This window comes from Camellia sinensis, chromosome 10, assembly GCF_055761805.1.
Source record: "Camellia sinensis isolate YWXY chromosome 10, ASM5576180v1, whole genome shotgun sequence".
Taxonomy (NCBI): Eukaryota; Viridiplantae; Streptophyta; class Magnoliopsida; order Ericales; family Theaceae; genus Camellia; species Camellia sinensis.
In genome coordinates, this window is record NC_138970.1 from 94,432,672 (window position 1) to 94,448,442 (window position 15,771).

General features: G+C 33.6%; 1 protein-coding gene across 1 annotated transcript; it reads right to left on the minus strand.

The window, feature by feature from the left end:
- Positions 1-1,410: 1,410 nt before the first annotated feature.
- On the minus strand, positions 1,411-9,475 carry LOC114278506 (uncharacterized). The gene is made up of 4 exons (XM_082891861.1): positions 9,325-9,475; positions 7,281-7,375; positions 4,114-4,388; positions 1,411-2,490 (listed from the first exon to the last, which is right to left on the minus strand). Exons 1-4 carry the CDS (start codon positions 9,352-9,354, stop codon positions 1,673-1,675), a joined length of 1,218 nt encoding a protein of 405 aa, XP_082747987.1. The 5' UTR covers positions 9,355-9,475; the 3' UTR covers positions 1,411-1,672.
- Between the last annotated feature and the right edge of the window lie 6,296 nt (positions 9,476-15,771).

Here is a 15,771-nt window from a genome sequence, read left to right on the forward strand (position 1 = left end):
GGTTAAAATACCAAGACTAGCGGTATAATTTACCCAAGTTTTTTTTTTTTTTTTAATCAAATTTTCTTATTACTAACACAAAAATCATAAATATATGTTAATAAATATATGTGAAATTCATTGTCCTTGTCTCTATTGATAAGAAAGTTTAGTTAAAAAATCATTTATGGGCAGCATTTTATTATGGTGTTTAAATCTAGGGGGTTTTTTTGGAGTTGATTTTTTGACATTTTATAAATAAATAAATGTGTAAAAAAATATTTTAACAACTTATAATAATTTTTGTAACTATTTGAAGCCTCTTCAAACGGGCCTAAATACGGATAAAAGCTCTATCAAATCCTAATGATTCTCTTGTTCCATTCAATTTTAAACACTTTTACATTGTTATTATGATGGACTAATAAAAAAAAAATGGATATTAGCCCATTTTAACGTGGTTAAACCCCCCTAGGAAATCTTGCTTGATTTGCTTTTCCTTAAACCATCCCAAGTGACACTCTTCGAATACTGAATATTTTCTACATATCAAACTTGGCTTAGGTGATATTTGATAAAACTGAATATTAAAAATTAAAGGTTATTTGATAATGTACTAAATTCAATCAAGTTGACTGATTTATATAATTGATTGATTGATATAAGCAACTGAAGTGGTTAAATTTTTAATTTTACCTTTTTTACTTTTTACATTTAAATATTTTATTAAATATTTTTTTCACTAATATAACTAGAAAAAAGAATATTGTAATCAAAATCATAAATCTAACCACTGAAAAAGTTTAGTACTCACTTTGTATGGTGTTTCAAGACAAAAAGTCATCTTCAAAGTCTCACCAAGATGTGTTGGAACTCAAGCTCCCCATACCTCACCATACACAGAAGTTTACGCTTAGATTTAGCTTATGTACTTGTAAAAAGTGTGTTGGTACTGTTACAATACTAGTGTCATCATCTAGCCTATAGTTCACCCTCTCTGTTAGCATATAAGTTGCCCCCTCTGAGGCTTGAATCATTAAACAGTAACTCATATGATCCTATACTCGACATGGTAGCCAAATTTTGTACCAAATAATAAAAATCCATAAGTAGAATTAATCCTTGAAAACTAGCTTGCAAGGAGAGAATACCTAAGAGCTTATATTCACATGATCAAACCAACTGTTAAGGGATGTAGGATCATAACACTCAGCCTTTTAAAATCAACCAATATATGCGATAAATATATTACTTAGAGTTTACTTCTAAGAAATATGCTTCAAATTACAAGCAACCATGATTCAGAACATGCTTCCACTTATAAATTTGGCCTGATAATATTTTCACCATGCCGTGTGTGTGTGTGTGTGTGTGTGTGTGTGTGTGTGTGTGTGTGTGTGTGAGAGAGAGAGAGAGAGAGAGAGAGAGAAAGAGGAAGAACGTCAACATGATTTCAGCATAGTTCACTTCATTGTTAGGTTACAATCAAAAAGGTAAAATTGCAGCTTTGAAAAAGCTTTATAATGACATCCAAAAAGAGAGGAAAATGTCCAAGGAACAAAGAAACTCAAGTGAGACAGCTACTAAAGAAATGATCATGTAATGCCACAATGGCATATGGTTGTAAACCTGAATTCAAAATAAAAATAAAAGAAGAACAAGAAGAAGTTGCTTCAATATCCAATTCTCTAATTCAGCTCCACCTTCTCCAATCCTCTTCCTCATCTACTGGAGTATACCAGGATTGTCGCCGCTTTGAGTTGCTTAACCGGCAGTTCAAGAGCACCTCTTCATCACAAAGTGGCCTGGTGGCCACAAGGACAAGAGCCTTAAGAACCAGAATATCTGATTCACCGTTGCTAGATCCCCAAGATTTAAACCAAAAACTTCCAAACCTCTTCATCTTCGCTTCCTCTCCACTTCCAAACTTTATGTTTGGTATATAGGTTCTCATATCCTTCTCAGTTAACGGAAAATCATAAGGGCAAACCATTACATTTGGGACCATCTCTTTTGCAGAGTGGTTCGCAAAATGGGCAAAAGCTAGTGGGTTTCTCCGCTCCAACACATCGCCACTACTGGCCACTCGTGCGGCTTGCAAAGGTTTATTGAGCATCTTCCAAATTTGGTCAGAACCTTTATTATTAGCATCATCTTTCACATTTGGCCTAGATTTAATAACACTCGAGAGGTCCCACACTTCACGGATTTCACCCCCAACACCCCAAGGCTGTGCATTGATAACAGTTCCGTCGTACCTTGTGATCAAGTACGGGTTGTGTGTATCGACTCTTGGATATCCAGGAATATAACGGTAGTAAGCTGGAGAGTAAATTATTCCAGGGTAGAATGCTATTACAGTACCAACATCGTCTTGACCATCTATGAATAAACCTTGGCCAGTGTCCTTATGCGGAATTTGAGATGGTTTGAGCTCAAGAGCGTAGCCTATGAGATTCTTCAGACTCTGAGACAACTCAGCAGGTTTTAACGGTTTTGTATCAGGAACAGCTGTGCTGAAAATTCATGATAATCAGATTCCAGCATTAAAAGTTACTCAAAATTATTGGGAGTTCCACACCAAATAATATAGGTATAAATTCACCAGATGACCAAGCTAGGTACAGACTACAGTGATTAAAATTTGATACAGGCACAAAAACAGATATAATTATGTAATCTTCTACTATTTCCATTGAATGCAATCAAGATAAATTCAGAGAGGCAATATAGTTATTTTAGTACTAGAACGTTTAAACCACAGATAAAATTTTGTCAGACAGTTTTAGTGTGTGTGTGTGTGTGTGTGTGTTGAGGGGGGGTGGGTGGACAAAGCATTGGTTGATCATCAATAGATCTTAATAACTTCAATGCTCCAAGAGGTCCTGGAAACCTCATTAAAGGAAAAAACAATATAACAATAATTTCATTTGGATGGTTAATCATCAATAACATGTCACATAAAAGGACAGAACAACGTCAGTATCATTATTTGGTAAAGAATCTGTGGTTCTGTATATCATATCGAAATGACTAAACCACAATATAAAGAAATTCGCATATAATAAAACAACCAAGATATGCATAAAAGATGACTAAATGCTCATTAAAAAATAAAGTTTGTAAGATCGTACAATGCTAACATCCCAACTATTTATTTCAGATGCACACGCACACATACACACACAAACACATAAGGGGTCACATCAAATGAAAAAATGAGTTCTGAGTCGCCTTATGAGGCTCTTTGATACCACTATCCTTCTTTCCTAGTTCCCACATACCTCTAATCATTTTTCACAGTCACTAACTTGTTCTCTTTTTCTTTTTCTTTTCTTTTTTCTTCTTTTTTCCCCTGAATATAGTCATGATTGATATAGTGAAAACACAAGGAAAGAGATGTTATCTGAGAGATGTGATTGTTATAGTATTGCTGGGAACAGCAGAGGTGAAAGCCAGATTGGAGGCCTTGCTTTTGATAGTGCCAAATGTCAATGGTAATGGGGAAGTGAGATGGGATAAGGCATCAAGCACAAGTCAAGATCTTTTGTCAACAAGCTTAGATTTCTAAGAATGATCTCATAGTTTTGCCATAGTTGACTACTAGGATTCACATACCTAGACCTGTCAAGCTCTTCCATGTCAAGTTGCTTATGCAACAAGACCATAGTTATTGTTCATAATAACTATGTTATTATGCATTGTGTACTACCTAAATTGCCCATAATAAGATGATTTTTCAAGACCTGCCGCCATATAGTTTCGGCAAGGAGCACTTAAAGGAACCAATTTATTCGCAGTTCACTCACTTTTTTTTTTTCCAGATGCCAAATAAATTCAATTTAAATCAATAACACAAAACTACGAAAGAAAAATAAGAAATAAAAAAAAAAAAAACAATGTCTTAGATGGTTTCAGTAAACTATCTATTCGTTCTATAAGATAACAATAAATATTCTAAGATAAATTTTACAAATCAGGAAGTGGGTAAATTTAAGCAAACTCAGTGTTAGCTCAAATACAGTAAAAAGCTGTAGTAATTCCAAACACTAATAAAGTGAAATTTAAAATGTCCCGGAGTTGATAAAAACAAATTTCTGACAGTTTGAAATAAAGATGCAGATAAATACTCACCAGGACTTTTATTTTGTGGGCTCATCCTTCCAACAGCAAGGCCAAGGCCACTACGGGTCACAGCAGTATTCCTTTGTGAAGTTGATTCAGATGATTCATTTATGCTCTTTGAATCAGGAAGAAGAATTTCATCCGTTGATGCACAGAAGGTTTTAATTTGAGAATGAATGTTTTCTTGAACCTGTTTCTGTTGATCAGCAAGGGAGGCCTTACCAGCCATATCAATGATTGCCTCTGCATCTGATTCATCAGCATTCCTTCCTAAACGATTATAGCTGGATATGCAAGGTTTTTCATAAGGAATTAAGTCTAGCATGACAAAAAGAAAAGAAGGCAACTATATGGCAACAAAGGCTGCATCGTGTTCACGTGAAAGCACATGGTAGATTAGAGCATCAATACATGACATGCAGAATATTAATCATGATGTTTGTCTCAATCTTCCAACACTATGAAAGTGAATTACCTCATCAAAGCTCAACAATCATCTATGTTACATGGACTCGGGTGAGGGTGTGTATCTAAGGGTCGGATACTTCAAAACTAAAAATTAATGATACGTGGATATGGATCCAAATTTGAATACAGGTACGGGGATACGTTAAATAGTTATTTTTTAAATATATTTCTTATATGAAGATGAGTTAAATAGTTAATTTTTAAATATATTTATTATTTTTTTATCTTATGTATTATTTTTATTAATAATATTTTTAATTTGTTTCATTTTTAATTGATATATATATATATATATTATAAATAAAAATATATATATAACAAATAAAGAATAACAAATTATGTTAAGATAAATAAAAAATAAAAAATGGATGATTTGTTTTATAGATTTTATTAGATTTTTTCTATTATATATGATTTAATTGAATTTCTTTGAGAGAGACAGAAAAGAGATTGATATTCACCGACATAGAGAGGAGACGAGAGAACAGAGAAGAGAACAGCGATCGACAAAGAGAAGAGAGAGAAAACAAAGATCAACATACATATATATATATAGAGAGAGAGAGAGAGACGGAGACAAAGATCGTCTATAGTGGTGCTTGTCGAAGTCGAAGGGGCCATGCTTGTCGAAGTCGAAGGAGAAGTTAAAGCCAACGAGACAGGATTGGAGGGGCCACACTTGTTGAAGTCGTCGAACAGAGGATCGAAGCCAGCGATAGGTTCTCTCCTTGCTCTCTCTTTCGTTCTTTCTGCATTTAGGGCAAAATAGAGTCGTATCTACTTGTAAAGAGCCATATCCCGGCCATATCCCGCACCCGTACTCGCGTTGTATAGTGTCGTGTCGACACAGGTGCCTCTCAAATTTCAAAGAGTCCGTGTAACGTAGACAATCATAAATACTTGTACGCATATGCCTAGTGTTATTAAAGGCGCACCTAGACCTAAGTCTCATCCAGGTCCAAGGTTTGAGCCTTGTAGTGTTCCAGGCTAGTCGACTTCGATAAGGCGCCTAACTGGTCCAAGGCACAATAAGGTCCAAGGCTTTTGTCTTAGGGATTTTTTTTAGTATTGCTTTAATTAATTTTTTTTTAAAATATGGCCATTGATTTAATATGGTGCAGCTACAGAAGATCCTTACTCTTATTATAGATGCCAATACATTGGGCATTCAATCCCAAATCAATGATAAAAGAAAAATTACACTAATTCCTAATCTCCGAAGAACACTAAATGTTTAACATTTCATTATGTTTATATTATTATTTACTTATATTAATTTTTTATTTTTATTTTTCCATACAAGGTGCGCCTCACTTCAATGGAGCCTGCTTCTCGGCTTGCGCCTTGAGCCTAGGCCCCACGAGACTTTGGCACCTTGGTGCACCTATTGCCTTTAATAACACTACTTATGCCAAGTATTGCTATTCTATTATTGGAATCATACGGTTCGCAATTCGAATCGTACAATTCGATTCAATTCAATTCAGTTAGTAATTGATACGAACATGTTGCATAAATCACAAATAGTTATGAACCGTGAGTGAATCGGTGAATCGATCGATTCACTTTTGATTCGCTGAAATCAATTTTTGACTTCTTTTTTGCTTTTTTATTTTTGAAAAAGAGTTCACACAATTTTTCTAAGGTCTCTACGATTACTATATGCTATCCTTTGACTTTCTCCCTCCCTATTTACTCTCAAAGACTCAAACCTTGAACGAAAAAGGAAAAAAAAATAGAATCTTCTCTCTATATAATATTCTAGGTTTTGATAATCAACTTTATCCAAGTGTTTACAGTTATAAAAGGAATCTTTTAAAGGCATCTAGTGAGAATGGTTGATAACAAATATTTAAAAGGAAAAAGGTAAGGTGGAGATCTTATATTGGAACATGTGTCAACTTCTTATCTATTAGACTACTTGATCATTATTCAAAACAACATTTTAAGGAGTTTGAGTCTAAATATTTCATATTATGAGATATATTTAATCCCTAAGTAAGTGTATAGATATATTTTTCTATATAATCAAAAAAAAAAAAAGTGACCGAACCTTTACAATTCACAATTCGATTTTATTTGCGATTCGATACAATGCCACTTTGATTCACAATTTGAATCCCGAAAGTTTCAAATCATCACTAGAAGTCAAACTACTTCCTCCAAGTTGAATAAGGGAAAAAATAATAATGATGTAAACCAAAAGTTGTTCAAGGTCAACTAGATCTCTTAACTCCTACTAGTCAAGATCTTTTTGTCATTTAAGCCAAGTTTATTAAGCATTTAATAAGTTAATATTGTCCCATTGGGTAGATTTTTATCTTGAAAGGCATTATGTTAAGAATTTACAAAATAGAATGCATACCCTAATTACAAATTCAAAGCCTTACTACTAGATTTCTAGGTAGAAACAAAAATTATATATTGCTCAAATTGAAATACCATAAGATTATTGTCGATAATAGATACTTCAGGAATTCAAGATGAATTTGCCTCTTATTATGACCTTTCCAGAGTACATGACACCATTTACAATACATTAACAATTGTTAAAATTTCTTCTTTTTCAAGGCCACAAAACTCAGATCAATCAAGCATTAATCCATTCATAACTTTAAAGCACAAAACAGGTGTTGTGAAAGGCAAAAGCAGGCTCGGGACAAGAGTAACATGAACAATGGTTAACTTAATAACCAAATGATATGAACCTGGTGTAAAGAAAGAGGCAATTTATATCAGCCTCAAATTGAATGTGCCTTGGATTTCTAGCAAATATGGGACTTTTTGCAAGAATTCTCACAGCCTGATAGCAAAATGAAGAAACAGAAAAACCTTATTAAGAAGATGATGGAAAGATTGAAGAGCAGCAATGTTTAGGACTAAAGTAGGGGGGCTATATTTAATATATGGGGGAATCTATCAACTAACAAATTCTGCAGTACTGTAACAAGATAAATTATCCCAAATTGGATGCAGATGCAATGTTGTAATTTTGTGGCCAACCCAATGGGATCATTGATATTGTAAATACATATTTGGAATAAGGAGGTGAAATCTGTTAGTTGGTAGGAAAACTCCCAAAACATGCCTAAATATAACACAAGTATTCAAAATCTTGACACGAAGACATCTAAAGCAGTTGTATTGAGCATACTCTATATAACTCTTTGTCCCACATGTAACCATAAATTTATATTAAAAAATAAATAAATAAATAAATAACATTGGAGATAAAGGTGCAACAATGAGTAAGGTTAGTTGACAGTGGCAGGAAGTGAATAAGAGGTAGTGACAAATTAAAGTATGGAAGCTCAAGCTGCTCCACTATTTATGTATCATCTTAAATATGGATTCTTCGAAAAAACCACCAATGAGTAAAACCCCCTTGAATGTAATGAAGACAATTGATTCAAGTTAACAAACCAAGTGGATAGTGTGGTCTGCTTCCACAAAAGAACCTTTAATAAAAAGGTGCATGTGCGATTAAAATATATAAACTCCTTCTCTTTAGAATCTTTTGGTGCAAAACATATCACGTTAAAAACCTAGCCAAAGGTTAAACCAATTTTATTTTTCAAAAGCAAGTAAAAATCTTCATTTTTTACCATAAACTTAGAAAATTTTCGGTAAATATATCCACCCAGGTTTATGAAATATAGAATTGATTCCCTCACATTTTGAAAATTACATTCTGCTCTTTAAGGTTCCAAATCTCATTACAATAGCCCCTATTAACCCACAATCAACTAACGAATTTTGATGGCATCATCATCAAAAATTTCAAAAATACCAATTTTAACCTTAATAACTCAAACCCAAACCCAAACCCAAACCTAAACCTAATCCCCAACCCTAAAAATAATGAGATGTGTTATGATGGAAGAAAACAAAGAACGAAAAGAGGGGTGAGGCCAGCGATGGTTTGCAATGTTGTTAGGTGGAGGTGTATTGGTTGCTACGATTGAGGGATTGCTGCGTTGTTGTGCTAGGGGTTGTGTCTCTCTGGAATGGTTTGTTGATCAATTTTTTATCTGTTAAAACTTGTGGTTGTTTGTAGGATGGCTACAATGGTGAATGTAGTGGTTTGATGATCGATTCAGTGTTGGTTGAGGATGGAATGGGGGTGGGGATCGCAAGGGAGGATGGATGAGTGATGGTAGAGGATAGGGGTTGCAGGGAGAGTGGAAGAGGATTGGGGGTGGCAGGGGAGGGTGAATGAAGGATGAGGGGTGGTATGGAAAGGTGGGAGTCAGCAGTTAAGGGTTGGAGGGGACGACAGTGGCAACCCCTTGTCGCAAATCTTACTCACAAATACTTACAAGTTGTTTGAAACTTTGATGTAATGCTTCAATAACTAGTCACTCTTTCTATTGTACTTGGGTTTAAAAAAATTGAGAATTAGCTTAAAAAGCTCCGCAGAAATATTTTTGTACGCAAATAAAAGTAGCAAATTCGTAAGTACATTCGTTCATTTGCCAGGCCCAAAGTCCAATTCTTGTCGCAAACAAATTGGGGGGTCGGTAAATATCATAAACCCTTAATTTGGATGTTCATAGTTATGTGTGGGTTCGCCACTTAAACTAGTTTTGAATGTAAAATGAGCAGTTCAACCAAACAGAAAGAGAAAGAAAAATGAATTGGAAGCAATTTCAATCAATTTCAATCAATTGCAACCAATAATCAAATCAAATTAACAATAAATTTGTAAAGCATTCATATATATAGAGAGAGAGAGAGAGAAAGAGAGAGTACCTCTTGAAATTTCTGGAAAAGAAAAGCCATGAGATGTGTGTATCTCTCGGAACTGAAGCTGGGGGTTTGGGGTTTAGAGGCACCAAACCAAACCTTGTTCGGATCGGAGCCCCAAACCAATGCCACGCATCGGATTCAGGTTGATCCGAGGTTCCACTGTTCCACTGTATTTGGGTTAAATATAGTTAATAAATTATAAAATTATTATTGCATTAGTCTTAACAAATTATTTTAAACTAATTTTTGATTAATTTTGCTACAGGACATCGTTGCATATAGCGAAATACTGTTTACAGATTATACAATGTTTTATTATTTATTCTTAAGGGTGACGTTACATCCTGTCAGACGACCGGTTGTTGCACATTTTTTTTCTATTTTTTTTTAGGAATATAAAATTACATAGATATATCCTATGTACTTTGGATGTCTGGCCAGACAACTATTGTTGGGCACAAATTTATTTTTTTTAAATATAAAATTGCACATATATAACAATATAAAATTAACTTCTCGTATACTACTTTGTCTACTTTTTAACAATACAAAATAAATATTTTTCAAAATTTAATTTTAAAATAAAGAGTCTAATATACTGTGTATATACCAAAAATACTAGCTAAAATAGAAAAGTAGCTTTTTAGTTATAATTTGACTCAAAATTTGTTGAGACTGGTGTGAATAAACGTTGGCAAATTGATTAAGCTTGCACTTGGGAAGAATTTTTTTAACCTGATTTGTTAGTTTTTTTTTACTATTTTAGCATAGTTAAAAAAGTTTCGTTTGAAATGAACTTTTGAATTTTTTTTTATAGTTTTGTAAAAAAAAAATGAAATAATTATAATCTGAATGTGACATTTTATCTTATTAACTTTTTAATTTATTTTTATCTTTTTAGTTTCAACCATCTTACCAAACAAAACTTAAAATTTATCAATTTACCTGTAACCCACTTACATAAATGCAAAATTATTTTATACTGAGCTTTTTAAAATTCTAATACCAATAGTCGGGTGGCACCTATCATTTTCATTGTATAATTTTTCTTAATTTGATTATTTTGCTTATTACTTTGTAAAATATAATTTTGAATAATATCATATATTCGATTAATTTGTGAGTTTTTTTTTGGGTCAATATTTAGAATAAATCATAATTTTTAAAAGAAAACACAAAAACAAAAATGAAAAAAACAAGGTTGTATATTAAGTGACTTTTTATTTATTTATTTTGTATTTCTACTTGTCCAACTTACTCAAACTATTGGTTTAAAATAGTCAAAATATTCAACTAACTTGTCAATTTTAAGAATAAGTTGGTGTCGGATTGAAAAATTCTCAATATGTCAAAATTAAATTTGTTTATGAATTTTTCACAAAACCAACCCAAATCAACTTGTGCTCACCCTTATTTGTGGGACAAAAGTCCAATAAAAATAAATATATAAAAATAAATAAATGAGAAAATATCATATAAATACTTGTAAATTAGTGGAGATTAAGTGAGTTGTGTTTCTAGTGCAACTAACTGCAAATTTTCTACTAATTTAAAATAAATTTTTCCATTTTCATTTATCTATATTTCCCTACAAAAAAGGTAAAATAATAAATTATTTTGAACAAAGAGTAAAGTAGAAATAATCTTTCCAAAATTTTATTAACATATTAATGAAGTTAAATTTTCTATACATATGCATGGAGATGATGATATTATTACTGAAAATTATGAATAACCACTCTATAAGTTATTGTTAGAGTTCTAGTACACAAAAAGTTCGCTTACCCGTCTCTCTCTCTCTCTCTCACACACACACTCTCACTCTCACATGTCATCTTAGATTTTGAACAACACTACCATTGGCAAATCACAACCACCGTTGTCATTATCACCGATTTCTTCATCAGATTGTTTATGCACCGTCACCTTCACTTGACTTCAATGACCTCTTACAACTACTACTGCCTTACGACATTGTTCACGTATAATCTCTACCACCTTCATTTCAAACATTCAACCACCAACGCCACCTTATTGCTTCTTCGTCTGTTTCTATGGTCCAGATTTGTATTGGTTCTCTTTATCTTTTTCTTTCTTTATTCTCTTATTCTTGTTTTTGTCTTTATCTATTCTCTCTCATTCATTTCTTTGTTAAAAAATATGTAAATTCAAAGTCACACAGTGAAATACAAACATAATAAAATACACAGTGAAATTTTTCATTGCACGATGAAATTGCATTGTGTCTCAGTGAATTTTCACTGTGCGAGTTAATGAAATTTGGCTTTCTGCACCCAATGATATTTTAACTAAATATTAAAAATTGTTAAAAGAAAGAGAAAATGCAAAAATGTGTTTTTTAGTGTGTTTTTTAGAGGTAATATCATTTTGCTCCCTAAATTTTCATTTATTTTTCAATTTGACCCTCAAATTTCGTTTAATATCAATTTTCACATAAAATTTTCAAAATTTTGATCAATTTGGCCCCTGCTGTCACATTTTGTCTATAATTAGACGAAAGAAAATTGCTTCATAGCTCAAAATTTCAGAGGCTCGAGTGGCCCGAATGCCAAAACGACGTCGTTTTGCGTTTTCGGCATTTTTTCCCTCTATTTTCTCTTTAAAATAGAGAGGCAAGAAAAGAAAGAGATGAGGAACAGAGAAAAGATGGAGGAAGAAAGAAAAAGAAAAGAAGAGAGGGGGAACAGAGAGAGAGATATATACAAGTCTATGTGTGTATACACAGATCTGTGTATACACACAGAGAAGGGTCGCAATGGACGACGGTGATGGCAGTGTCGGTGGGTGGAGATGTTTGCAATAGTGATGGTGATGAGGGACAGTGATGGCTGCGCTAGTGGGTGGAGGGTTTGTGTAAGGTCCCGGTGTCTTATATCGGGAATGGAGGGGGAGTTCTTAGGTTATGAAAATAAAAATCTGAACCCTTATATAGTATCGAGGCCTTTTCCCAGGTGGTGAAATCCCTAGTACAACTTCCCAGTTAAGCGTGTTTAGGCTAGAGTAGTTCTAAGATTGGTGACCCACTAGGAAGAACAAATCCGTGCAGGCGTGGCCCAAAGCAGACAATATCAATGACATGTGAAGGGTTGGGGTGTTACAAATGGTATTAGAGCCGACTCTCCGGAGTACCGAGTGTGGGCCCCTAATGTCTTTTGGTGCATGTGAGCGGGCTTGTGAGCTGGCAGGCTACTGCACAAGGTCCTGGTGTCCCACATCGGGAATGGAGAGAGAATTCCTAGGCTATAAAAGTAAAAATTTGAACCCTTATATAATATCGAGGCCTTTTCTCGGGTGGTGAAATCCCTAGTATAACTCTCGATTAAGCATACTTAGGCTGGAGTAGTTCTGGGATGGGTGACCCACTGGAAAAAACAAATCCGTACGGGCGTGGCCCCTTGGGAAGAACAAATCTGTGCGGGCATGGCCCAAAGCGGACAATATCGATGACATGTGAAAGTTTGGGGTGTTACAGTTTGTGACGGTGATGGCGACGCCGGTGGGTGGGAATTCTGGCGTTCTCTCTCTCTCTTTGTTCCGTCATCTTCTCTCTCTCTCTCTCTAATCCCCATCCTTCTTCTCTCTTCCTCCATCTTTTATCTTTTTCTCTTCTTCCTCATCTCCTTCTTTTCTCATTGTTCTTTTTATTTCAGAGAGAAAACAGATAGAAAAGTAGGGAAAGAAGAAGAAAATAAGTAGGGAAAGAAGAAGAAAAAAAAAAAAGAAATGACGTTGTTTTGGCACCTCGAGCCATTCGAGCCACAAGTTATTCGAGTTACCTAGCGGGACTGTTGGACAAAATGTGCTGACGTGGCACCAAAATTCATTTGAAATTTTATTTTACCCCAAACTATAAATTAAAAATCAATTTGTCGCTCAAATTAAAAATCAATTTGCCCTCCAGACTATACCTTAAAAATCAATTTGCCCTCTACGTCAGCACATTCTATCCAATTGTAGACGGAATATGACGGCAATGGCCAATTTGATCAAAATTTCAGAAGTTTGGGTATAAAATTGATATTAATCGAAATTTGGGGATCAAATTAAAAAATACATAAACATATGAGGGGCGAAATGATATTTTCTCGTGTTTTTGGTGTCTCCATGTGTACTGATAGGATATGATATAAAAATCTCAACAAAATATGTATGGTTGCTTCATTTCAAGACCCTTTGAAGCAATAAGTCCCACAAAATAGTTAATCCTAATCCTAAAGGAAATCCACTATAAAAATAATTACAGATTTAAATTACAAATACACCCCCTGAATTTTACTTAAAATACGAATTGCTCCTTGTGGTTTGAAAAATTACAAATACCTCCCTGTCATAATTTTTTATTTAACAGAATTAATTGAAAAGAAATTTCTAACTGTTCACCTATACAATAATAAAATTATCTGAATTATTAATTGAAATAAAATTTTAACATTATTAAAAGCTGTTAATTAACTTAATGATTTATTAATAAAATGACCTATTTGTTATAAATTAGAAACCTTAGGGAGCATAATGTAATTTCTAAAATCACAGGGGATAATTTGTAATTTAAGTAAACCTCATTGCTGCAAAAAGGTCATTATTTATTCTAAAGGCTTACGACTTGACCTCAATCCTATTGAACTTTTGCCCTTCCTAATAAGATTTTGGTTAAACCTAGGCTAAGGTGTTGAAGCTTGGCCTGCAAGCCCAACAAAAATATAAAAAATAAAGAAAAAAAAATAAAAGTTCAAAAGCCTGAATATCGGCTCATTGCGCTTAGGATGCGAGCCGGCTCATTAGCCTGTTTGGGTAAACCCGTTGGATGAGGTTTTATATGTTTTTAGTACTAAGTTGGCTAGATTCGGCATGTTAAAAGAAATCCATTGAACTTAGCTCACAGATGAGTTTGGGCACCATTTCGCATGACCCAACTTGGCCCTGTAAAGTGCCCAACAATTTGTTGCTGAAAGTTTGCCTAGTTTCCACACAATTTTCAATTATTAATAAGTGGCTTAATTTTTTACTACCAAAATTTCTTAATCTTTGTGTTTCAATTTTAGTTTCTCATTTATGACTCACTTTATATTTCAATATTTAACCTATACTTTTTAATAATTGATTTCGATGATATAACCAATATACAATAGATATGAGACAAAAGATGACAAATGATTTGTGCTACTCATTTATCATTGTGTTAATACATGTCAGATAATGTGAACCTGATAACTACTGAACATTATTAATTAACCAAAAATATATATAGTTATAATATTATGAGACTGTGCTCCTCATTTATCTTTGTTTTAATACATGTTGGATAGTGTCGATCCTAATATTACTTATATATGGTGGACAACTATCTTTTTATCTCGTTTATAAATCTTTTTTATCATAATATAACATCAATGACTGTGGACATAAATTTTACTTTTGGAATAAATCTCATATCTTTATGTGTGCATATGATTTTTGCATTAAGATTACAACTTTCACACTGTTAAAACTCACAATTGCCTAAAAAAAATATTAATAATCAATCCTAGTTATGATAAGGTATTACAAAGCTCCAACTAGGCTGTAATAGAGAGATGGTTGAGAAAAGGGAATGAGTATCTCAAAAGGAGGTGAAGAATTGGTAGCCATGGGAGAAGAGTAAGATTCACAGTTTTTACCAAAAATTTATAAAGCATACTTATGTTAAGACAGAAGTAAGAAATATTTCATAACTCTTTCATAGAGAAAACAGAGCGCATATGCTTAATAAGAGTTGAAATTTGAGCTAAATCATTGCCAAAAAAAAAAAAAATCTCATCCATATAGACTAGCAATAGTGTGATACGATGAATAAACAACGAAAAATAATGGTGGTTATCTGTAAAACCAGTGGACAGAATGAATGAGGAGAAGGTTGAATACCAGGATAACGATAACAAAAACAATCCGTCGATAACAACAATAGTTCATGCTCCGCAGTATAAAAGACATAACATTTTAACTCAACACATATTGATCTCCAAAATACTCCCATATTACAACAAGTACAAAAGGGTCAAACATTAACAAACAAGGCTAGATATTTCTCTTGGACGTCAGCCTAACGCTCTTAAGTCGTTTCCTCGACCCTATAGTGTCGCCACAACACCTTAATCGATGGACTAGTCTTGCCTTTCAAGACTTGATCTCGAGTATCTAACACCTGAACTGGTCTTTCCTTATACGAGATATCCTCGTCTATCTCTAAATTGGTCCAATCTAACACATGCGAAGGATTAGACTCGTACTTTCGAAGCATACAGATATGAAACATGTCATGAACCCTAAAAAGTTGGAACGGTAAGGCTAAACGATAAGCTACCTCCCCGATTCGCTTTAGAATCTCAAAAGGCCCAATGAATCTTGGAGATAACTTTCCACTCTTTTCAAATCTCATCAAACCCCACATTG

Excerpts from the sequence above, each read along its gene's own strand:
- LOC114278506 (XM_082891861.1), bottom strand. The coding sequence starts at position 9,354 with ATGGCTTTTCTTTTCCAGAAATTTCAAGAG. Across the intron at positions 7,376-9,324 it reads TTTTCCAGAAATTTCAAGAG|GCTGTGAGAATTCTTGCAAA; the intron begins GTACTCTCTCTT and ends TTTTGCTATCAG. Across the intron at positions 2,491-4,113 it reads CCCACAAAATAAAAGTCCTG|CTGTTCCTGATACAAAACCG; the intron begins GTGAGTATTTAT and ends TTTTCAGCACAG.